This window comes from Artibeus jamaicensis, unplaced genomic scaffold (genome assembly GCF_021234435.1).
Source record: "Artibeus jamaicensis isolate MK-2021 breed Jamaican fruit bat unplaced genomic scaffold, CSHL_Jam_final contig_2259, whole genome shotgun sequence".
Taxonomy (NCBI): domain Eukaryota; kingdom Metazoa; phylum Chordata; class Mammalia; order Chiroptera; family Phyllostomidae; genus Artibeus; species Artibeus jamaicensis.
Window position 1 is genome coordinate 5208674 of NW_026521468.1, and position 23905 is coordinate 5232578.

Consider the following 23905-nt stretch of genomic DNA (forward strand, 5'->3'; position numbering starts at 1 on the left):
GCGGGGCCTGCATGGGGACTTGAGAGGAACCGGCTCCGCCACTGACGCTCGCGCCAGACTGTGACGGATAATGGAAGGGCGAGTGTTTCCTTTTGACTCTTCCCTCTGGACCTCGGAATGACTCTTAATGCCCAGATTAATAGGGTGATTAATAGGGTGATGCCCAGATTTAAGACCCTGTGGAGCTTTTTCTCTCTTCCGTCACTTGCTCAGGCACGCCGAGGGCAGCTTGTGGGGGGTCCTCACGGCAAACCAAGATGGCTGCCCCCTTGAGGAAGACTGTGAGAGGGTGGTTGGACCTACCACTGAGTGTACGCAGTGCTGTTCTGCGGCTTCCAGGGTGAGAAGTTGGCGGTTAACTGGGAGGTCGCTTTAATCTTCAGGGAGAGACCTGCAGAAAGGAAAGTGGCCATACGCAGGCCGCGCAGGGACCTGGAGAGCCTGGAGTAGGGATATCTGGGTCCGTGGCTCTTACTGCGTGAGTTTGAGGTAGTCTGAGGCTTGGTGGCAGCTCCTTGCCCGAGGGGATCCTAATTCGGAGCTGAAAGTACAGCCTTGCTAAATCTCAGAGTTGGAGTTTTCCGTGTTGGGAATTGCGGGTAGACGTGCATTGGCAGGCGTCCACCCTGAGGTTTAGACACCTGTCCTTATCGTTGGCACTGGAGATGAGGCTTTACTGGCTTGTTTGGGGTAGGTCCTCCTACCTTTTGGGGCAAGAGCCAGAATTATCGCGCTTCACGGTTGGCTAGCGGTGTGCGCACCGCTCACTACTCAGTGGTTTGGCAGACACGCCTTTATTATTAAGTCAAGCCTTTTCGCTTGTGGAGTCAGCCCTTGCCCGCCTTTTCCTCTTCCCCCTCTCCCAGGCTCATCCAGGTGAGATGGAGCCGCTATGGCCCTGAGTACAGGGATCCCCAGACTGACAAGGAGTATTTCCGCAAGCCCTTGGCAGAGCTGACTGAGGAAGAGAAGTTTGAGCTGGAGTTGAGGAAGACGCAGCTTATCAAAGCTGCCCCAGCGATGAAAACTGGCTCTGTGTTCGAAGACCCGTTGATCAGGTTAGGTGGAAACACTGTTCTTCCACTGGGACGATACAGGGAGGATCTGCGGTGAGGATTCTGTGGTACAGACTAGGAAAGCTAAACATGTTGCTTTTCTCCTTGAAGCAAATTCACCAACATGATGATGAAAGGAGGAAACAAAGTTCTGGCCAGATCCCTCATGACAAAGGTAAACGGTACCTCTCGCCTTTCATCTTTCTCTTCCCTGTAGTTTTGTACTCGGCTCCTTCAGTTTAGTATGAAAAAGAATGGATTCACCTGGCTGGTGTAGCTCAGTGGATTGAGCACAGGACCTGTGAAGCAAAGGGTTGCCAGTTCGATTCCCAGTCAGGGCACATACCTGGGTTGCTGGCCAGGTCCCCAGTAGGGGACACATGAGAGGCAACCACACATTGATGTTTCTCTCCCTCTCTTTTTCCTTCCCTGCCCCTCTCTAAAAATAAGTGAATAAAGTATTTTTTTTTTAAAGAATGAGTTCAGATACCTGTCATTAAAATGAACTTCTCTGTATGTGTGTGTTGGGTGGGGCTTTAATGAAGTCCTGTAGGAGTCAACGGCTACTACCATCCCCCGCCCCCCACCCCAGTCTTAGCTGGCTCTTTCTATCCTGGTTTAGGAAAGAGGGAGGCACTTGGAGGCACTTAAGGTGGCTCAGTTGGTTGGAGCATCACCCCATACACCCAACGGGTATGGGTTTGGTCCCATTCTCCATCAGAGCACATACCTGTGTTGTGGGTTGGATCCCCACAGTGTTTCTCCCCCTCCCTCCTTTTGAAATAAGTAAACATATCCTTGGGAGAAGATTTTTAAAAAGTGCTGTGGAGGAGTGCAGCGCTATAGAAGAGCCTGCTAATGGGAGTGAAGGGCAAGGTACTGGCTGGGTAAACCCTTCAGGACGCCTGGGGCATCCTTGTCCACCGTATCCCTTTGCAGACTCTGGAAGCTGTGAAAAGGAAGCAGTTTGAGAAGTACCATGCCGCTTCCTCGGAGGAACAGGCAGCCATTGAACGCAACCCCTACACCATCTTCCACCAAGCCCTGAAAAACTGTGAGCCTGTGATTGGGCTGGTACCCATCCTCAAGGGTGGTCATTTCTACCAGGTGAGTGGTCAGGGCAGGGAAGGCAGGGCTGCCCACAGGTGTAACAGGGTGGGGGGAGGGGTTCTTGTGGATAAGAGAGCCCAGAGTAGGCCAAGATTGATAGCTTTCTAGGGACCAGAGATTGTCAGGATCTGGCCATCTAAGTCCCACAGTATTAAAAATGATAGCCAGGCCCTGGCTGGTGTAGCTCAGTGGATTGAGCGTGGGCCTGGGAACCAGAGGATTGCGGTTCGATTCCCAGTCAGGGCACATGACTGGGTTGCAGGTCAGTTCCCAGCAGGGGACCCATCAGAGGCAACCATATATTGATCTTTTTCTCCATCTCCTTCTCTTCCCCTCTAAAGATAAGGAAATAAAATCTTTAAAAATTAAAAAAAATGACAGGCAGAACATAGAAGAGAACAAAGTAGTATCCAAGTGACCCCCTCCCCGGGCATCGCATGTTCCATCACTTTCTCGTGGTGAGGGACTGTTTAGACCCCGTCTTCATGCACCAGTGTCTAGCGTAGCATTTGCCTTGTAACTGATGCCGTCACCGTTTGTTGAACTGAACTGCGTGCCTCCATTATAGTCTTTCATTATACTTCATAGTCACAAGTGGGTATTCTCATCTTCTGTTTCAGCGTAAACTTCATAGAGGTAGAGACTTTCTCATTAACGTCTGTGTCCCTAGGGTCTGGCATGGTAGTGGGGGCTTGGAAAATGATTCTTGGACAAGAGGCTCTTTCCTTTAGGCATCCTCATCTGAGTGGCTAAGTCACCCCGGCTGATGGGGCTTTTCCCAGTTGGTGCTTTTATCAACTTGGCTGAGCTTTCATTTGCAGGTGAAAGAGGTCAGCACTTAATGAGCCTTTGCTCTGTGAAGGCCTCTGACGTGGGCTACACTGACGTCACCCGAGGGTGAGGGAAGCTCAAAGAGGAAGAGGCAGGCCCCTCTCCTCAGGAGGCTTGCCAGGGCTGACCCAGAGGGAACCTGTGGAGGAAGGAGGCTGCAGCCCTGGCAGTTCTTGGACCAATTTGCCCATGTCCTGTCTTGGCCAGGTCCCTGTGCCGCTATCCGACCGGCGACGGCGCTTCCTGGCCATGAAGTGGATGATTACTGAGTGCAGGGAGAAGAAGCCCCGGCGGATGCTGATGCCAGAGAAGCTGTCACAGGAGCTACTGGAGGCTTTTCACAACCGGGGCCCTGTGATCAAAAGGAAGCACGACATGCACAAGATGGCAGAGGCCAACCGAGCCCTGGCCCACTACCGCTGGTGGTAGGGGCAGGGAGGCTCCAGGAGGAGCCCGGGGCGCTCTGCTGCAAGAGGCCGTGTGAGCCGCTGCTACATGAAAAGCACCTGTGCTGAAGGATGTAGTTCATCCGTAAGGGCAGGCAGGCCTCCCAGGAAGGAGCGAGCAGTGTATTCATTGCTCTAGTCCTTCCCTGTGGGCTAGAACTTGCTCTCCCTGCCCTAGCTCCTTGCAGAGAGCCAATACATGGACTTGGAGTTTCCCCAAGAAACGGGGCCCCTCCCACCTTCTCTTCCCTCAACTCAGGGTGGATACATTTGGGTGATGAAAGGAAACATTTTCACATCAGAAAGGTTTATTAGAAAACTCCCCCTGCACTGGAGCATATGATGCAGGGCCGCCACTCATTAAAACCGACTGCAGGAAGCACCTGTTTCCAAGGTCGTGCTTATACAAATGTATCAGAAGCAGTATTTGGTGTGACTTGTGCGCTGCACTTATGCCCTTTGACATTCCAAACCGTCCCACCAATGGCTACGGGCCCATTATACAGATGGGAGACTGAGGCACAAAGAAGCTGCATAACCACCTGGGCCAGGCAGAGAGACTGAGGACTGTGGGGTAGGGAGGGGGAGCTAGTCTGTATGGAGTCCTCCCCAACCCCTGAAGGAGGGAAGGTGCTTAGAGCAGGACCACTGGGTAAGCAGGAAACCTCAGGAGCTGTTGGAAGTCTGGAAGGAACAGGTGTTGGGGAGAGCAAAGGCTGCGCTGCCAGGTTGGGTGAGGGGTGGGAGAAAGGCTGGTGCTGCTGGCGGGGAAGCCTAGCAACACTCGGCAGGCCTAGTCGGAGACCTCGCTGTAGTAATACTTATGGGCAGCTGGGGTCGTCTTCCAGCCTGCTGCCCGGAACTCGATGATCTCCAGCAGCAGCAGCTGGGCCAGGGAGCTGAGGCCAGTTGGGAGCAGAAAGCCATCCCGGATCAGGACAAAGAGCTCATCCATTCGCTGCCTGTTCATCTTCTCCAGCTGCTCCCCAACACGGTGCAGCTGCAGCACCAGACAGTCCACCTGCAGGGGAGTGCGGGAGGCGAGCTCCCGGCCAGGGCCGGCACATCACACAGAGCAGCCATTTACTTAGCCCTGGCTGCGTGCCGGGCACCGTGCTCGGCCCCGGACATGCATTTTCCCACTTCGTCCTCACGCTGCCCAATGGGTCTTGTTCACATCTTACATGAATAGAAGCAAGTTCCAGGACCTTCCTAAGGTCTTTCATCTAGGCCGGGCTGGATTCAGGCCCTGTCTCCAAACTGCTGCTTAACCCACTTTCTACCTCCCCCCACACTGCCTGGTCCTGATTTGGTTTCTGGTCGGCCGTGTCCACAGCTGGCCATGGCTCCCACCATTCCTCTTGTGGGTTGGCTTTCCTTCTGGAAGGAAGCTTCTGAACTAGTTAGTAGCTGCAGGCTGCTTCTGTTCTGGATAAATTCCAGACCTGGTAGCTTGTTCTGTAACTGTGACAGGCCCTCACTGTCCCCACCAGGCTCCTGCCCCAGAAAAGGATGCCCTCAAAGCCTCCGTGGGTACTGGGCCTGTATCCTGGGCCGAACTAAAGACCCACCTCCACAGCCTTCCTTGCCAGGGCCACCCACCTCCTCCTCCTTGCTCAGACTGTCGGGCTGGGCCAGCCGGAAGAGGCAGTCATAGACAGGGTTCACTAGGGCCATCATGGGCATGTTGTTGACCTGTGGGGGAGAGCAGGGGTCAAAGCACCGTCTTAGTGGCCTCAGAGACAGGTCGTCTCTGCTGCACGGGGTGGCTGCTGCAAGCTCACCCTCAAGTAGTCAAAGATATTGCAGATGAAGGTGACATAGCAGACCCAGCCCTGCAGGGAGCGGGCGCGCAGCTGCTCCCGAGCCTGGTACTCCTGCTGCAGCCGGTTGAGGAGTCCACGCCGGAAGACACTCTGGCCTGCTTGCTTGCTCTCTGCCTGTCAACCGGAGACAGAGAGAGTGGGGGTGGGGGGAGAAGGGAGCGGTGCTGTCACAACCCCCACCCAAGCTTCCGTGGCTGAAGACCCTCCTGTGCTAACCCTGTCTCTGCCTCTGAGGGAAGTCTTTTGCACCTCGGCCCACTCCTGAAGCACCGTCCTCAAAGTGTCTCCCCTCTTCTCCACCAACCCTACCCAACCTGAATAATGGCATAGCACATGCGTCCTGCTTCCTTGCTGAACACACAGTCCTGCAGAGAATGGTCCACAATCACATTGGCCACTTTGTCCAAGTCCACGGCACCTGGATCTGGGGTAAAGATAGGCAGGCAGTCTCGAGCTGCTTAATTATCACATTTGTCTCCACCTGCTCCTAAGGATCGGGGATGTCTACAAAAGAGCACTCCTATTACGACACCCTTACACCTCATTTAAAGAGACCAGAAAACATGCAGAGCAGTAACCACACAGGAGCAGCTCCAGCTCTGGTGGCCCCATCAGAGGAAATGGGAGGGTATGTGGCTGTAGAGACCAATCAAAAGAATGCCCAGCCTCGAGGACACATGTCTGGCATTAGCTGGAGGAAGGAGCACTGAAGAACTGTCTCTGGCAGCAATTTTACAGAAGAAAGTGTTCTCATAACACAAGAAACCCATAGGCTCAGCCTGGCATGCGGTGGATGCTGCTACTTGTTAGCTGAGTCATGCTTCTGTTCTGAGCGTCTCGGGAAGGCCCTGGTCCAGGACAGTGACTCTCTCCTCTGCCATGAGTCAAGCAGCTCTGCACGTTGGAGAGAGCAGGCTGCAGGAACCAGGTCCAACTTGAGGACTTACAGGGCAGGAACCGTGCCACACCACCCCCCTTCATGGGTATTCGTACTTTCCCCAAAAAGGCGCTACAGTCTGGGAGGTGATTCACACTCCCAAAGCTGGCCTGCATGTAGCTTGTCTTTCAGTTTGAGGTTTATGTTGCTGACTCCTAATCACAGAGACCAAAGAGGGAGAGAGGGCTAGATATTCCCAGGCCAAGGCTCAGTCCTCCAGTCCTGTCCCGGTGCAGCTCCAGACCCAGGCTCAGGAGGGCTCCCCACGCTCACCTTTGAGTGCTGTCTTCAGCAGCTGCTGGGTCTCTGCATCGAAAGACTGGATTTTGTACTCCTCTCTACCCGGTTCCCCCATGACCATCCAGCCTGGGCAGCTCTTTACTGGGCCGGGGTTAGTGACAGCACCTGGGGAGGAGAGATGAATGGGGAGGCCTCAGGTGTGGAGCATGGAGCTGGGGTTCCCAGGATGCAGGAATGAGTGGGGCTGCCCAGGGCTTGGGACAGGTACTCCTGGGCAGTCCTTGGCACTTGGTGGCTGGCTGAGTGCCCACCAAGCTTGGCTCCTGGTGGAAACTGGGCACCAGCTGGGCACCTGCTGCTTAGTTTCAGAACCCCTGTAGCGTCTGGGATTACATAACAGCCAAGGGAAGAAGGGCGAAAGGGCCTATCCTCCAGCCCCAACAGGAGGCAGAGTAATCCTCAGCTGACAGCCCGGGAGTGGTGGGGGGAGCGGTGCCTGGGACGGGGGGTGTGGGTAGGTGCATATTAGACACTCGGCCTGGATGCAGCTGGCTCGGCAGGATTCTGGGCCAGTGAGAGGGCTGGGGGCTCCAAGCTGCACACAGCAGTCCCAGCAGGGTTCCTGGGCTCGAGTCCCTCTCACCAGCCCTCTCCCTGAGCTTTAGACAGAGTCCTTCTCAGTTCATGGAACCCATGGCTCTAGCCCTCGGGTTGAGGCCCGGCTGCCTGGGTGGGTGGAAGAGTCTTTGCCGTCCTGTCGGTTGGGAGCCCAAACTCCCCTGTTCTGGCCAGCTTCGTCCCTGGACGAACTGGTTAAACTGGCCTCCCAAGTGGCAGAAACCCGGCTCTGCCCACTCTGGACTCTTAATTCCTGAGCTCCTTTTGAGATCCTTCCTCTTAAAGAAGGGAGCGGGCAGACATGTCCTCGGAGGTAGAGTGCCCTCTCTGGACTCGGTACCTCCCTCCTAGTTACAGGAGACGACCTTAGGGGTCTCAAGACCTGGGCAACTTCTTCCCTAAGCCCGAAACGCCCTTCCCATTAGTGCAGAGCCGTCTGGAGGCCTGCAGGAGGGAGAAGCAGTGTAAGCGCCAGGACCCACCTGCTGGCCCGGTGCCGCGCCCGCGTGCCCGGAGGCCGTTCAGCGGGCATGATGCGCGCGACCCGCGCCCGCGGCGCCGCTGCTGAGACCCACCGCACCTCGCTGTAGCTTAGGTCATTTCCTAGCGCGGCGCCCGGGCTGGGCCTGTGGAGGGGCGGAGCCTGGGCGGATCCCAGACCGACCGGCCTCCCCAGCGCCACCTGCTGGAGCCCCGGTGACGCTGCCCTTGTCCCCTGGACTGCCCGGGGCGGGGGGCGGGGGGGGGGCCCTCCGGCGTGGGACATAGGCGGGGCCTTGTGGTGCCTGGGTGACACAGCTACCACTGCCCGTTTTCTCCTCACCCGGGTTGCCCCCGGCCTGCTCAGGGCTCGCCAGCGCTGGGCCGGACCTGCTCTCCGTCCGCATGAAACCCTGGATCTTAAACCGTGGCATCCCGCCCGACGCCTGGGGCGCAGGTTAAAACCTGGTAGGAAAGGGTAACTCCGCAGGGCCTCAGGGGCTATGGCCTGAACCCGGGCTGCCAGAGGGCATACAAAGGGGGGGCTGCAAAGAAACTGTCGCGAAGGGAAGGGAAGGGAAGTAAGTGTTGACGGTGGTCTCCTGTTGGAAGAGGCCAAAGTGGTCACCAGAACATGGCTGAGAAACTGTCAGCTGCAGCAAAAGAAACCAAAGAGCAGGAGAGATGAAGAAAATATAGTTTACTTCAATGGAATCTCATAAAAAATACATTCAGGCAGCTGCCTCGCGGCAGTGCCAAACCCAGGCCTTAAGTGACAAAAGCCCTGAGGCCGCCTGGCTCTCCAGCCACAGCCTGGACCTGCATAATCAGCAAGGGGAGCTTCAGGGCTCAGGGTCCCCAACCAATCACAAAGCCCCAACAAGAGACAAAGTAGTAACACTGAGAGAAGGGGCCCAGGTTTTGGGGGCAGCAAGGGCCCCACACCCACACTGGGCCTACTCCCAGCTGGGGCCTTCGTAAGGCAGAGCTGAGTCCGGAGTCAGGGCCCGGCATGGGGTTGGGCACTGATGGAGTCTGGCTGTCCCTGCAGAGCCAAGCCCCAGACCAGGCGCCCCTCAGGGCTGGGAGAGCAGATGCAGAGGGTGGTGGCCGTGTTCTGTGGGTTTTCTCCTGCCACCAGAGTCCTAGCTGGAGTTCCTCCTTCGAGCTCAGGTGGATACCTGGCTACCTGCTGTGGGTGCCTGTGCTCTGACACCGCTCCTGGGCACCACCTGTGTGTCCAACCCCCTCCTTCCCACACCCCATTCACTGGGCTGCGTCTGGGCTGCGGCCCTTCTGGAGGTACGGAGGACACAGAGCACCATCCTGAGCCAGGGGACCCTGACAGAGCAGCAGACCCCGACTGGCCCAGCTGTGAGCTCCTGCCACCCCTCCAGGAGGGCTACCCCAGCCCAAAAGAGACGTCACTCCAGGTGGACTGGGGAAAAGGGGCACCACCTTTCTGTACCTCCTGTCCCCAGCATGGCCCCCCGCTTCCTACAGCACCTGCGTTCCCCAGAGCCCCCTGCCCAGGGAGAGAAGAGCCCAAGTAGTACATTTAGACTCGAAGCTCTGAGCGTGGGGCTAGGAAGTGACCAGTTCAGCTTGGACTCCTCCCCGGAACTAGAAGCAAAGCTGCCGCAGGGACACAACTATGGAGAAAATGGAATTTAGGGACGGCTGGGCACAGCTGGTGTCCAGGAGAGATGTGACATGGGAGGGAAGGCAGAAAGGAGATAAGGAATGTGCTTTTAGCTTGAATGTCCATTAAACAAGTTGGGGAGAACCAGAGCCCAGGTGTGGGGACCAGGCCCCTGCCACTGGCAAGTCCCAGCCCTCACCCTAAGCCATGGCCCCACCCAGGAGAGCTCTCCGGGCAGACTGGCTAGGAGGTGCAGGAAGGCAGGCGGCTGCTCCCGAGTGTGGGCTAGATGGAGGGGAGGCCTCAAGCTCTTTGCCTGGAGGGGCTGGGGTCCCACAGACCAAGTCCTCCACGACCCCCATGCCCACACAGGGAGAAAGCCCTTGCCCTCTGGTGGCATCCAAGCGGATCAAGGCTGCAGCCCGATCCCAGCACCTCTTCAAGCTTGGGGCAGCTGGCCGGAGAGGTGGACCAGGCAGCGCCTCTCAGTGCAACTCAAGGTCGCAGGTCAAGTCTTCTTTCAGGAAGTTGCCTCCGTGGGAGACCTCAGGCCACCTTCCAGCCCTCAAGGCTAGCTGTGCGCCTTCTTCATGCAGTGGAAGAGGTCGCAGAAGAACTCATACCAGAAGAACACAAAGCCGGTGGACAGGGCGGCCTTCAGCAGGCTGGGGGACAGGCCCTTGAAGAGGCCCTGCACGCCCTCCTCCCGAAGCACCTGCCTGGCGCAGTCCAGGAGGCCCTGGTAGCTTCGAACCTGGGGAGAGGAAGGGGACTCCGGATGAGGAGGGAGGTGGCTAAATGTGGATGTGACTGTTCTTTTGTCAACACAACACCTGGCGCGACAGAGTTCCCAATCAATACTTGCTAGATAAAGGAACAGGTGTGAAAAGACAGAGAAAAAGTTAACCTCATTCTTTCTCTTCCAAGTGGGCGAATTCGGACTTAACGGTTGCAGTGCCTGGAAATCAGCACTGAACAGAGCCCCTTCCTGCCCAGGAGGCTGCCCCGGAATGTGGCTCCAACTGGGTGAGAGCTCTGAGCCCTCCTCCCAGAGGTACCTGACCCCTACCCCCACCATCCCACCCGGTTCCCCTGGGGAAGCAGGTCTCAATTGGGCCCTCATTAGCTCTTTCTAAATTTATTTATTTATTTACTTATTTTTAATTTTTAAAGAGAGGAGAAGGGAGGGAGAGAAACATCGCTGCATCTCGCACGCTCCCAACTGGGGACCAGGCCTGCAATCCAGGCAGGCGCTCTGACCAGGAACTGAGCCAGTGACCTTTCGGTTTGCCAGACAACACCCAACCCACTGAGCTATACCACCCAGGGCTAATTTTTATTGATTGATTTAAGAGAGAGACATATAGACAGACACTGATTTGTTGTTCTACTTACTGATGCATTCATTGGTTGCTTTTTATACGTACCCTGACCGGGGATTGAACCTACAACTTTGCCATATCGGAACAACGCTCTAACCGACCGAGCTACCCAGCCAGGGTTCATTAGCTTTTAGGCTGACCACCTCTCTAGCCTGGCCTTCTCTAGGTGACCACATACCTTGCTCCCCTCCAAAGGCACCAGTGACTCCCGATGACGACGATGACGGTGACACCGTGAAGAGCCAAGTCTCAGCTCTGAGGCCCGGTGCTCATTTGGAACTCAACTTCCCTCTCTGCCCCGCCCTTCTCCCTGACGGCCGCCCCCTCCAGCGAGGGGCAAGGATCACAGCTGTGTGCAGGGGCAGCTCACCTGGCCAAAGGCGGCTCGGGCCTGCTCAAACCCTCCCACCTGCAGCCGTTTCTTGACGAGGTCCAGGGGGTACGTAAGAGTCTTGCTGATGACTCCGGCTCCGCTGCCACAAAGCAGGTTTTTGAGGTTTTCTGACCCAGAAAAGTGGGATTGATGGGAAAACGAGAAAAATGCAGTTTAGGCTGGACAACGTCAAGGTCATCAGCTCTATCCTGCACCACAAAATAAAAGCCCACTAGCATTCTTGCTCTCAGAGGAATTTAATCCAGGAACGAGAGAACCAGACACAGCCACTTATGGCAAGAATGACCATGGACCAGGCGGGACAGGCTGGGGGCAGGATGGACGGGAGCCGTTACCAGTCATCTCCCTGGCCCGAGGCCACAAGGGCCTGGGCCCTGAGATGTCGCTCAGTTCAGGCTGACGAGGGAGCGGGGTTGCCCCTCCTTCTCCACATCCTTCCAAGACAAAAACCAAGCAAAACACACAACCAAAAAGCAGCCAGCCTGCAAGTTGGACCTGTGACCAAACTGAAAACCACGGCCAGCAGTTGGAACTAGATGTTGGTGGTGCCACTGACGGGCGAGGCCAGGGCTGGGAGGAACAGACACCCATGAGCGGGTGCGTTTCGGAGCCAGGTTCAAAGACCTGTGGCGTCTGAGCTTCTGACAGGAAAACCTTGTTTCCTGCGTGACTCAGAAAGACACGTTACAGCTCTGGCCGTCTCACCGTTTTTCGCTCCTTCAGCAGGCGTGACCCACTCCGACAGGCGCTTCAGGGAGTTGTAGAAGGCGAACTGGAACCCGGCGTAGGGGAAGACGGCGATCAAGGTGGGGTTCAAGCCTTTGTAGAAGACCAAGGGGCCCTCGGCCCTGTACATGGTGGCCACAGCATCCCGCAGGGTCTTATACACCTGCACAGCACACGCACCACTCGGGTGAGCACAGTGAGATCACAGCCCAGCACAGGCAGGTCCCCAAGTCACTGCCAGGAGCCTTACTTCTCCTGCCCAGAGGACAACCCACACCCTGGACAAAAGTCCCCGGGGTGACTCCCCTTCCAGCTACCGTATTTTGCCGGGTAGAATTCACTCCCGTGTGTAATGCGCACCTGCAGTTTTGGGTGAGTTATACATGGGGTTATTATACCTGTGGCATGTAGTCATTATACCTGTGTATAATGTGCGTCCTTATTTTTCCCCTCGAAAAGTGTGCACTGTACACAGCAAAACACGGTATTTACATGACCAATCCATCTGCATGAGTGCGCAAAGTGTGTGTCCTGCGAAACGCACAGGCCGAGATGCCCCCCCGCCCCGGGTGACTAGGCACACAAATTATCGCACAGCTATCGAAAGGAAGACAGGATCATGGTGTAACTGCTACAGCAGGAGGCGGCAGTCCATGTGCCTGACAGGCACTAATCTCCCCAAGTTCACAGCCAAACGCAGAAGGGCAGGCAGCATTTGTGGAGGAAACAAATACCTGCAGAGACCGCCCCCCCCAGCCCTGCCCCATGCAAGGGTAATAGTGACTCCCGCCCTGGCCCCGCCCCCGTTCCTCCCTGACGGTGATGAGCCTTGTTCCGTGTCCTGTGTATCCTGGGTGGACGTCACATGCTTTGCCATTTTGCACTGTGCACTCGTACGCAGTTTATGCTTCAACAAACCCGAGGGAAACAGGCGAACTGGAGAAGAGCTCCCAGGAACAGACGTGCGCTAGCAGACGTTTCACAAACTCAGCGGAGGCCCCGATGACAAAGGTGAGAAAGCCCCCCGGAGAGCAGGACAGAAAGGACAGAAAGACGAAGAGAGCCGGGCAAGGGGGGAGAAAAGCTCAGGCAACTGGACGGCCGATTCTGGACGTCCCACTGACACAAAGGACAGAAAGAAGGAAAAGAAAAAACAGGGGGTGGGGGTGGGCAGGCAACTGCGCAAATCATTCAGGACCACGTTCCAGGCATGGAGAACACTGTGCAGACCGAAAGGTCCAGGAAGTGCCCATCCATCACAATGGATAAGGGACCCACACCAGGGCACATTTCTAGAATGCCAGGGATCAGGAAACATTCTGAGAGCTCCCAAGGGGGGAAGGGAAGAAGGGAAGATGGCTTCTGTGTAAAGGATCAGTGATCAGAACGGTTCTCCTCAGCAGCACTGAGAGCCACCTACAAATTCTATGCCCGGATCAGCAGTCAAGTGGAAGGGTAAAATAAAGGCATTTTCTATCAAGACTCCTCTTGGGAAAATGAAAGAGAAGACATGGTATCCAACAAGAGAATTCCTGGCCACAGTCACAGAGCAGACAGTCCGGACCAAAGCCGGGGAGAATGGCGCCGGCCTGGGGACTCCCGGAGGGCTCCACAGTAACTCGGCCCTGGCGGCCCTGGCGGCCCTGGCTGACCCTATCCACAGAGGGTTTGAGGGCGAATTTGCATTAAGCGTGTAGAAAGCTAAACAAATAAAACACACAGCCTTTCCTAACTTTGGGGAAAACAAAGCTATAAAAGAAAATGTAATCATAATCTATTTTAAGGCTCAGCAGTAACAACATCTCCATAATTGTAATGGTATCAACACCAAGGACTGATTCAGCCGGCATCTACTGATCAGTCATACAGTCATCAGAGCGGGGAGGACACTCCAGCACACGGGCGATGGTAAAAGAGCTAAACCCTCATCTTCCACAGCAGTGGCCAGGGGTTACTGTCAACGAATAAGAAGGAAGGAGGGAGGGAGGGAGGGGAAGAAGGAAGAGGAAGGAGACAAAGGGGCCGGTGCAAGCATGCTACTCAGGACCAGAAGGTAAATAATGAAAGAAACAGCCACAAGCACTACCAGTGGGTGCCTCCGGGTGGGTGTCAGGGGTGAGGCTGGTGTTATGATTCACGAGGAACCGCCCATCTATACACCTCACACATTGTTGATTTTCTTGTCATTTGAGGGTTTACAATATGGATGCTACCCTTCTAAGGAAGGCGGAGCCCTGCAGTTCTGAAACAGGTGTCTTCACCTCACTTTCATGCATAGGCAATTTTCTGGTCATTCTAGAATCTAGAATCCAACATCTCAATCATCTAAACCAGACAGGTAATATGTGATTCTCTCTTTTTTAAAATGGATTTTAGCCAGACAGAGACGTCAATTTGTCCCACTTATCTATGCATTCATTGGTGGCTTCGTGTTTGTGCCCTGACCCAGGAGTGAGCCCGCACCCTTGGTGTATCAGGGTAACTCTTCACCCCCAGTGAGTGACGCAGCCGGGGCCACGATTCTCTTTAGTTAATCCTGTCTTCACTTTCTCCTCATCCACATTTACTACATGTTGGAAAGTGACAGAGAGGACTGTAGCATTCCCAGACAGAGAAGTTGAAGGACTGTCACTGGCCACCTTTTGTCACCCTAGCCACCTGGTTGCTGAGGCCCACCCTTCCCCTCCACTCACCTCCCAGGGGCCCTTGTCTCATTTCTCCTCCGCTTTCCACCGAAGTGCCCTACAGAGTGATCTTGCTCTCAGTCCCCCATCATTTCGTTCCAGTCTGTTTCCAGGGCACTCTGCCCTCCTCAACCAAAAAAGTCGTCAGGATGTCTCCTAAACAAAAGGGCTCCCCAGCCCAGGATGGCCACCCCAGGCAACAGGAACAACCAGCAGAACGGAAACCAGTTATTCTTAACTGGTCCCAGACTGAATTCTTGTGCAAAGCATCATTCCCCAGCAACAATGTTCTAAAGCAGAAGGGGGACGGCAGAAGCATCATTCTTCCTTGGCTGGGAACACACGTGCACGGCGTGCACACCCGACACTATGGCATGTCCAGGAAATGCAGATGAGGACGGGGAGGCCTCCTTCAGGATTGAACCCCTTCCTTTCACTCATTAAGTTCTTTGTGTCTGACTCAATCATCCATTTCCTCCAACCTAGTCTTTGTGGAAACCAAAAAGATTCTCACAATAACACGGCAACGTGATCTCAAGCCCCACGTTCCAGACTTCCGGACGCCTTCCCCATCCAGCCCACCCTGTGATATATGCTCTGATCCCACCTGGAGGCTGTGGCTCCCCTGTCAGGCTGTGGGCACTGAGCACGGCTACAGGCTTCACAAGTGAGCTGACCTGTGGTGCAAAAACCCTGGCCTCCAACAGCTTTGTTCCCTCTCAGGGAACAAAGGGCTCAGGAAAAGAGCCCTAACTCCTAGGTCACCTTCTGTTACTCGGCGCCCCTTTTCTGGCTGGGCCACTCACCTTGGGCTCACCCTGAGCTGCAAAGCGGGTGCGGAGGACGTCCACGGGATGCACGGTGAGGGTGGCCATGCAAGCGGACAGGCCGCCACACACGAAGTGCACGGAGGAGTCACGGGCGTCGCGCACACCAGCTCTGTGCACCAGCTCGGTCAGCATTTCAAACGACAAAAACTGCAAGAGTGCCGACAAGGTCATGGACAGGCACCCCCAAATATACCCCTATGACCCATGACCCAGGTTGGGGCCCAGCCCGAGGGACAAAAAATAATCTTCCTGAGCAGTGACAGACTACAATAATTTTGTGCAGCTCGGATGCCATTTTATACTCCATTGAAGTTAAGCCAAATACTCAAAGGATTAAGAAAATAATGGATAAAAATTTTGTATCAGAAAATTCTATTCATTAGCTTAAATTCCCTGAGACCTGGGAGAAGGTGGCCATTGAAGGCAGGGGCCCCTCCAGTGCAGCCGGCCGGGACTCTGTTGGAGAAGCGTCCTGCCCTGGAGCAGTTCTGTCAGGAGAATCCCACGTATTCCCACATCCCACGGTGTTACCCCTCTGCCGCTCAGATCTTCCCGCAGCCAACTCAAGGCAACTCAGGGTCTGGAGAGCACAAGCTGCCACATGTACCTACTCGGAACACTGCAGTGCCTGCGTGCCGGCGCACAGACAGGACAGCAGAGGCACGTCAGTGTGGTGTGCACCTGACCCCAGCCATGGCTGTGGTGTTGGAGGAATAGTGGGCAGGGGGCTGCTCTGGCGGAGCTGCCCAGGTGGGAGTCCCGGCCCTGCCGCTTTCTAGCTGGTGACGTGGGCTGGGTTAATTACATAAGCTCTCTCTGCCTCAGTGTTCTCGTCTGTAAGATTGGAGTGAACCTGTCTCAGAGGACTGCTGCCAGGTAACAGATGTAAAGTGCTTAAAAACGGGGCCTGACCCACGCTTGGCCCTGTACAGCGCTGTTCACCGTGTGTTTAATTACACTGTGAAATAAACTAGCACTTAGCTGAAGAACAAGCAAACAAGAGTCCAGAACTTGGATTCTAGTCCTAGACCAGCACTTCTAGGCTGTGTGGCCTCTGGCAGCTCACTTGACCTCTCTGATCCACGTAACACTTGCTCTACCTTCCTCACAGTGCTGTTGGGAGTTCAAAGGAAGCAGAGATGTGAAAATGCTATTGGGAAAATAAAAAGCACTGTGTCACCACTGGCCAAGCCCCACTGTGTTGTGCTGTCAAGACACTCTCCCAGGGCAACACCTAATATTCAGTCGGTGCTCAGGCCCTGGGGTGGAGGACGTGGGGAAGGGAAGCCTGTGGTGCAGCTCGGTCTGACTCATCCGTCTGTCACATGGGCTCTCAGCTAAGACTTGTGAGAAGTGTAAGGATGGCCTTCTGCTGCCCAACCCCAGGCAGCATCCCTGGGCTGCCCCATTGAGCAGCCTGTCCCCAGGGGCCTGGCAGTTCCCCAGCCACCTACTTGAACAGCTCCATAGCCTACAGAGAGAAGCTGGGCTGGAACGTGTCCCTTCCAGAATGCCGTCAGGCCCTCCTCCTGCAGAATCTGTCTCCCTGCCTGTAGGATCCCATGGTACTTTGCACTGGGGTCACTGTGAGACAGGCGCTCAATCTGAAGCTAGGAATCAAAATGAAAAGGTCAGGACAATGGGCAGGGCTGGTGAGATGGAGACACATCAGGAAAGGTAACAAGGGCAACAAAGTACTTCTCCTTTAGCAAATGCCAAGCTCTTCTTAGGAACTGCTTTGGCAAGAAAGAGTGAACTTGTTCTCTGGTCCATGGACAAAGGGGAAAGGGTACCTGAAAACGGATCTTGATGACATCCAAGGGGCTGATCAGCACTCGAGTGACAAGTCCAGAGACAGACCCAGCCACTGCCACCTCGAAGCTGGAGATATTCCTGCTTTCTGCTTTGGGGTCATAGCCGACCATCCCTGCCTCTGGCCCATACAGTGTCCATCAGCTTCAAGCTAAATGCAAAGGACAGGAATGAACACTACAGCAAGTTCTCAGGGTTGCTAGTCGCATGCCACGTCCTGGGAACAGTCCCCCTGACCTGCCATCTGCAACAGGGCCCGCTCTGGTGCCTTCTTCACATCCCTCAGAGGAGGTTAGCAGCCTGTCCCATCAACCTCTGTGACATTAACTCTGGCTGCTTTTCCCCAGGCACCTGTGAGGAGCAGTTTGAGCACGGTAAAGGCCTCCGAGAGGCAAAGCCTCTCCCCCGGTCCCCAGGGACTGCTCAAGTCGCACCGAGCAGGCTCAGTCCCCTGCTGTGGCGAGGGAGGGATTTTCACAAATAAGTGGACTGCACAGCTGGACATACCCTTACGTTCTGCCTCTCCCATGTACCTTGGGAGGTTTCTTTAATCTGGGCTCAGTTTTCTCTTCTGGAAAGTGGGAATGATCTCCACCCTGGCTAGCCCAAATTGCAGCCAGACCCATGCAAGAAACCATATGTGATAAGCCTAGTAGTAAAAATGGTTGAAGTCTTAAACCCGTGAAAGGGCTGTTTAAATGTAGTTCAGCGGTAGCCTTACTTTTTCTGCTGTTCAAAATTTCCTTCTTGTACCAGTAATCCTTGACATTTATCTAAAAAGACAAAATAAAAATGAAATATGATTATATGTACGGCATATAGAACACAGCACCCAGAAAATGGGAGGGGGCTCGCTGGGGAGAGAGGCGGGGCGTGGGATGTGCGTGAGAGACTGCCGCAGTCACCCCATTCTCTTAGGGGCGGAAACCCCAGGTGCTGCGGTGAGCAGGTGCCACGCCCGGAGCCCGTGTGCTCCTCTGCCCGTGTATTCAGGTGAGGGTCTCTGCGGATGCACCCGCGTGTGAACACAGGTGTCCAGGCGTGCCTTGGGGAGTGGTTTTGCTCCCAGAGTCCAAGAAGACGCCCGCGAGGTAGGCACCCGCGTGTACAGGTGCCCCACGTGTGTGCGAGGTTTTGCCTCCTGTGCCCCTGAAGAGGATTCTCAGGTCAGGCATGACACGCGCGCGTACAGTCCCCGCCCTCACAAGAGTACCTGCGCAAGTGTGCTCACTGTGGGGAGCAACAGTGCCGGCCCCGGAGCAGACCTCAAGGAAGGCGGAAGTAGAGGTCACTCACCAAGTTCCTACGGCACCGCCCGGCCCCCTTGCTCAGCTTCCCGCAGCCGACCTCACGCAGTCAGCAACAAAGCTCAACGGCGCTCGGCAGTAACTGACGGAATTTTAGACCAATCATCGTGCAGCTTCCAACAGACGTTGGGCCAATGGTTGCAGTTTTTATCAAACACCTCCCACAAGTGTCACTGGGTAACGTAGTCCTTCACTACCAAAGCTCAGAACCTCCTGGGAGACGTAGTCCTGTTGAGTGCGTGTGCGCCTGCGCAGATATTAGGATGTTACCCTTGCATCCGAAGGATGTTCATCTCGAAGTCAGGCCTCCGAAGTTGCTACAATCACCCTGCGGGAGGTTGAAGGTTAGGGATCGAATGAATTTGACCCGCTTACCTCAAAACCCTTGTAGTCCCTGAACCCGGATAGTATATATTTGGAAAAGATGACGAGAAGCTTAGTAAAAACCTGGAGGACAGGGAGGAAAGAATAGATGGGTTTTTAAGACCAGGAAGAGGACGGCAAAAATAGAGGTTTGGTTTCCTCCTAGGGCTTATTACGAGTATTTTCTCCTAAAAACATACAGACACGTTACAGAAGATGTAGAAATTAAGGGGGAAATGACTCATCTTACCGCTGTCAAGCAAGTAAGGTCAGCGTTTCACAAGATAGTATTTCTTTCTTCCTGATTTTTAAATTGCATTTTTCACATTAGTGCAATCATTTTGATGCATGTTTTTAAAACACTTTATTACACAATTTTAAAAACATTTTATACATTTACAAAATTAGAGAAAATAGCCTACTGTAGTCATTCCTCGATAGCCTAATGTAGGCCACACAGTCATTCCTCAATAATTAAACAACTCAGGGTCAGTCTTGTTTCCTCTGAACTTGTACCTTCCCTCCCAACGTTATTTTGAAGTAAATACGAGACATTCTGTGATTTCACCAGTAAATACTCAGAATGTATCTTTAAAAGACAAGCATTCCCCTTTTAAAACATATCCCTCAAAACTATCAAGTACCCGCCAAATCAACAGTAATTTCCTAATACCAAGTACCGAATTAGTATTTGCATTTTCTTGATTTGCCTATGGATGTCATTTAAAAAAAAAAAAAGAAAACAGTTCGTCTGACTTGGGATCAGACCACACACTGTGACTGGCTCACGTATTTCTCGTCTTTTTAAATCTCCCGTTTTCTTCTTCCTCTTTTTCACTTGCACTTTATTTCATTTCCTTTTCAGTTTTTCTTTCTTTTCCCTCCTCTCTTTATTTTGTTTTTTAAGAAAACTAGAATCTTCCTCAGTCCAGATCTAGTTGGTGGCACCCCATGGCACTGTTTTAACGTCTTCCTCTGCCCTCCTGTGTTCTCTGCATGTTGGAAGTTGCATTTAAAAGGTCTAAGTAAATCAGCTTTGATTTTTCTTTACAAGACTCCTCATGTGGTATCGTGTACTTTCACGAGGAGGATCATAACACCTGCGTGTTTCTCATGTTGTGATGTTTTCAGCCCCTGATGAGCATTGCATGATAAGACACTGCAAATGATGATTCCATTTCAGCTTTATTAACTGGAATACTGAAGAAGACCATCCCTTCGCCGGTCAGTTGATTTACTTGAAATACACTTCATGTAAGAAAGGCATGATAGATGTGTGATTCTTTGCCTTTAGCAGTTTTCAAAATAATTGGTTCCTTAGTATGTCCAAAGGTTATTAGTCAATGAGGTTTATTAATATTATTATCATTATGAACACTCATGGATTTAAACATATTTGTTCTCTCTCAATCCACTGTAGTCGTTATCCTAACTGATGCTCCCATTTCCCCATCTTTGGCCAGTAGGTCCTGTTAAAGTTGGCACCTGGATCCTTTTGACAAAATGACTGGTTTCTTTGCTTTCTGGTCTAACAAGCTGTTCCAGGCTCATTACAATTTTTAAAACAGTTTTATTGAGGTATAATTGACATACAGCGGACTACATGTATTTAATGCAAACGGTATGTTTTGAAGTGCGGTGTACATCACCACGAGATAGCACACATCCATGCCCCCCAAAGATTCCACATACCCCTTCCCTATCCCTCCTTCTTGCCCTCTCTTCTCCTACCCCTTTCCCCAAGCAGCCTCTGACCTGCTGTTAGTCTTTATGGGTTAATTTGCATTTTAAGATTTTATATAAATGGAGCCATACATGACGTCCTTCATGTCTGGCTTCTTTTCCTCAGCATAACTACCTTGAAACTTGTCCACGTTTTGTGCATCACTAGTTCATCCCTTTTTATTGCCGAGTAGTCTTTCACTCTGTGGCTGTACAACAACTGGTTTCTCTGTTTGCTTGTTGTGGGCATTTGCATTCCAGTTTTGGGCTGTTATAAACAAAGCTGCTATAAACATCCACATATAAGTTTAGAAAATGTTTTTTTTTTTCAATTTTATTTATTATAGAGGGGAAGGAGAGAGGGAGAGAAACATCAATGTATGGTTGCCTTTCGTGAATTCTGTGCTGGAAATTGTCCTGCAGGGAAGCAGTCTGCAACCCAGGCATGTGCCCTGACTGGGAATCAAACCGCGATCCTTTGATTCGCAGGCCCGTGCTCTATCCACTGAGCTACACCAGCCAGGGAGAAAATGTTTTTAATTTAATGATTTTTAGAGAGAGAGAGAAGAGGGAGAAACACTGATTTGTTGTTCCACTTATTTATGCATTCACTGGTTGATTGTTGCATGTGCCCTGACCAGGGATCAAACCTGCAGCCTTGGCATATTGGGACACTCCTGTAACCAACCGAACCACCCGGCCAGGGCCCCATGTTGGTTTTTGTGCAGACATCTGCACAAATTCCTCTTGTGAAGACCTAGGAGTGCGATGTCTGGGCCATATGATCAGCGTCTATTGCACTTTAAGATACTGCCAAACTATGCCCTGGCTGGTGTGGCTCAGTGGATTCAGTGCTGGACTGCAAAGCTGAGGGTCACTGGTTCGACTCCCAGTCAGGGCACATGCCTGGGTTGCAGGCCAGGTTCCCCAGTGTGGGGAGTGCAAGAGGCAACCACACATTGATGTTCCTCTTCCTGTCTTTCTCCCTCCCTTCCACTCTGTCTAAAAAATAAATAAATAAAATCTTAAAAAAAAAAAGACACTGCCAAACTATTTCCAAAATGTTTATACAATTTAACTTTCCCACCAACAGTATGACCCATCCCTGGTGAAGTCATTCATGATAAATTTAGCCATTTTCATTGGTATGTAGTGATAACTCATTATGGTTTTAATTTGCATTTCCCTAATGAGTAATGAGTATCTTTTCATGTGCTTACTTGCTATCCATATATTTTTTCACTGTGGTGTATGTGCAAATCTTTTGCACATTTTTTTCCTCACCCGAGGACATGCTTATTGATTTTAGAGAAAGGGGAAGGGAGGGAGGGAAAGAAGGAAAGAAACATTGATGCGAGAGAGAAACATTGATTAGTTGCCTCTCTCATGCGCCCCCAACCGGGGACCAAACCCACAAACTAGGTATGTGCCCTGATCTGAAATCAAACCCAGGACATTTTGCTTTCTGGAATGATGCTCCGACCAGCTGAGCCACTCTGGCCTTCCAAAGGTCATTCAGCAGAAGAGCCAGCAGGACTTCTGGCTGCAGGCTAATTGGAGAGTGAGCTGGGCTCAGAGGACCACAGATCCTCAGGACTGGAGAGACTCGTGGCCAGGGGCCGGGCCCAGAGGGACTGGGCGCTGTGCCCAAGGTTCTCCAAGGCCAGATGGCAAACTGGTGGCTGAGCAAACAGATTAGTGGCAGGTGCCAGTTTTCCTGGTCTTACACCTGGTTCTAGTTTTTGCATATTTGAAATCTGGTCATTTAATTTTAAGTTAAATATTCTAAGCAAATCATATCATGTGAAGAGAGAAACAGGAAACTAACAGTTCCCGTCAGGTTAGGGAAGTGAATCCTTCTGTGACCTCATCAACATTTACCCTAAACAGACCTATTAAAAGCTCCTTTGGACTTCCCCCACCCCTGCCTCCTCCTCGGAGGGAGTAAGTACCACCTTCTTGGCCTGACAAACAGAATTGGCATTCGCCAGCCGCCTCGGGCAATGACCTTCTCTGCCTGAGTGGGTGGTCAGCTGCACCACCCTGGAGAGGCCTGAGAGCCAGGAGGTGGCTTGCTGCGGCCCTTCGGCAAGGCCTTGTTTTTTGGAGAAAGCTGCGCTTTCTCCATCTAGAAACGTGGCGGGGTTTGCTGCCTTCGAACCGCCACACGTCCAGACGAAACTGACATTTTTAGTAAGCACTGCAAGGGTTCTCAGCTTCAGCTAAGACAAGAACCACCTGGGGTGTTCTTTTAAAAATGCAGCTCACCCCTCTGTAGGCACGCGCATCCTGATCAAGCAGGTCTGGCCTATGGCCTGGGAACGAGAGTTTGTGTGGGGGCCCCCATTTGTAGAAACACTGAATTGGGGATCCTCCTCTCAGCTGGTCGTGCCAGGCTGCTCTCGTGTGTCCTTTCTAGTGACTCGGGCTGAGAGGAAGGGCCTTTGTTTCCCACCATCCCCCCTGCCCGCTAATACTGATCGAGGGCCTGCATGGCCAGACACTGGTTTGGGTGCTGGGGATGAAGCCACACAGAGTGGCGTCTCTTCCCTGGCGGGGCTGACCTTCCTTCCCTTCGTGGTGTGTATGGAAGCTTCCTCCCCATCTTTCCTGGCTCGATAGCCCGTTTCTCCTTAGTGATAGTGCTGAGTAACTGCGCTGTCCGGATGTATCACGCAGTTTATTTGTTCATGTATTGAGGGATGTCTTAGTCGCTTCCACGGTTTAGCAATTATGAATAAAGCTGCTATAAATTACCCACATGTAGATTTTTGTGTGGACACAGTTTCCATCATTCTTATTTACTTATTTTCTTAAACTTCCGGACTTGAAGTTTGAGAGAGTTGTGCAAAACCAGCAAGTGCTGGAGGGTTCTGAGGAAGCGCTGACACCCAGCAGGGGCCTCAGACGTAGGTGCTTCTGACCCGGTTCCTTTTTCCGTCCTTTCAGATTGACTCAGCAGTGACTCACACCCCAGTAAACTAACCAAGAAAGAGAGAGAGGATTTACTGTCCAGTGACTTTCAAGAGCTGATTTCTTACGCCCTTCTCAGCAGAGCCAAACATGGAGGGCTGTGAAGTGTGCCATCCACCCAAAGGCACAGGTGTCCGTGTGCGCTGGGCGGTCTCCAGGCTTCCAGCTCTCAGGTGTTCAGCATTTGTTTCTCTCCGACCAGATCCTCCGCCTCGGCCGTCACCCATTTCTGACCTTCCCTGAGAGGGTGTTTCCTGCTGTGTCTGTGGGAAGCCAGGCTTCCGTGGCCCCCACACATGCAGAGGGGGACAATGGGTGCAGCTCTGTCTCTGAGGAGCGGCTGGCGTGGCTCTGTCAACCACGGCCCAGGTCACGTCTCTCCCCCACGAGTTCTGGTTCCCCCAGAATCGAGGATGACTGCATCTGGGAACCTCAAATTCGGATGTTAAGTTGAACAATAAAAAGATGAACAACCCAATAAATGAATTAGGGAAGAGACCCAAACCAGCATTTCACAAAGGAAGATA

General features: G+C 53.0%; 2 protein-coding genes across 13 annotated transcripts; one reads left to right on the forward strand and one right to left on the reverse strand.

The window, feature by feature from the left end:
- The first annotated feature begins 12 nt into the window (after positions 1-12).
- On the forward strand, positions 13-3856 carry MRPS7 (mitochondrial ribosomal protein S7). 3 transcript variants are annotated; one of them, XM_037158067.2, is made up of 5 exons: positions 13-78; positions 867-1058; positions 1167-1230; positions 1995-2162; positions 3204-3856. In XM_037158067.2, the coding sequence occupies exons 1-5, from the start codon at positions 71-73 to the stop codon at positions 3423-3425; spliced, it is 654 nt and encodes a 217-aa protein (XP_037013962.1). In that variant the 5' UTR covers positions 13-70; the 3' UTR covers positions 3426-3856. The 3 variants fall into 3 exon arrangements, with proteins under 3 accessions (XP_037013962.1, XP_037013961.1, XP_037013960.1); XM_037158066.2 differs by lacking the exon at positions 13-78 and adding an exon at positions 113-144; XM_037158065.2 differs by lacking the exon at positions 13-78 and adding an exon at positions 151-340.
- LOC119058679 (MIF4G domain-containing protein) lies at positions 3733-18365 on the reverse strand. 10 transcript variants are annotated; one of them, XM_037158059.2, is made up of 12 exons: positions 18245-18332; positions 17735-17786; positions 17251-17364; positions 16995-17164; positions 16656-16811; positions 15178-15348; positions 11667-11850; positions 6479-6610; positions 5583-5692; positions 5227-5382; positions 5045-5137; positions 3733-4463 (listed from the first exon to the last, which is right to left on the reverse strand). In XM_037158059.2, the coding sequence occupies exons 4-12, from the start codon at positions 17124-17126 to the stop codon at positions 4236-4238; spliced, it is 1362 nt and encodes a 453-aa protein (XP_037013954.2). In that variant the 5' UTR covers positions 17127-17164; positions 17251-17364; positions 17735-17786; positions 18245-18332; the 3' UTR covers positions 3733-4235. The 10 variants fall into 10 exon arrangements, with proteins under 10 accessions (XP_037013954.2, XP_053517364.1, XP_053517363.1 ...); XM_053661389.1 differs by having other exon boundaries at positions 18227-18301; XM_053661388.1 differs by lacking the exon at positions 17251-17364 and having other exon boundaries at positions 18310-18365.
- Between the last annotated feature and the right edge of the window lie 5540 nt (positions 18366-23905).

Bases quoted from the DNA above. Each gene is read 5' to 3' on its own strand.
- MRPS7 (XM_037158065.2), top strand. From the start codon at position 258: ATGGCTGCCCCCTTGAGGAAGACTGTGAGAGGGTGGTTGGACCTACCA. The intron at 341-866 runs GTGAGAAGTTGG...CCCCTCTCCCAG, and splicing joins GCTGTTCTGCGGCTTCCAGG to GCTCATCCAGGTGAGATGGA. The intron at 1,059-1,166 runs GTTAGGTGGAAA...TTCTCCTTGAAG, and splicing joins TTCGAAGACCCGTTGATCAG to CAAATTCACCAACATGATGA.
- LOC119058679 (XM_053661388.1), bottom strand. From the start codon at position 17,126: ATGGTCGGCTATGACCCCAAAGCAGAAAGCAGGAATATCTCCAGCTTC. The intron at 11,851-15,177 runs GTGAGTGGCCCA...TGTGCTGTGCAG, and splicing joins CAGCTCAGGGTGAGCCCAAG to GTGTATAAGACCCTGCGGGA. The intron at 5,693-6,478 runs GTGAGCGTGGGG...TCTTTACCCCAG, and splicing joins GCTGAAGACAGCACTCAAAG to ATCCAGGTGCCGTGGACTTG.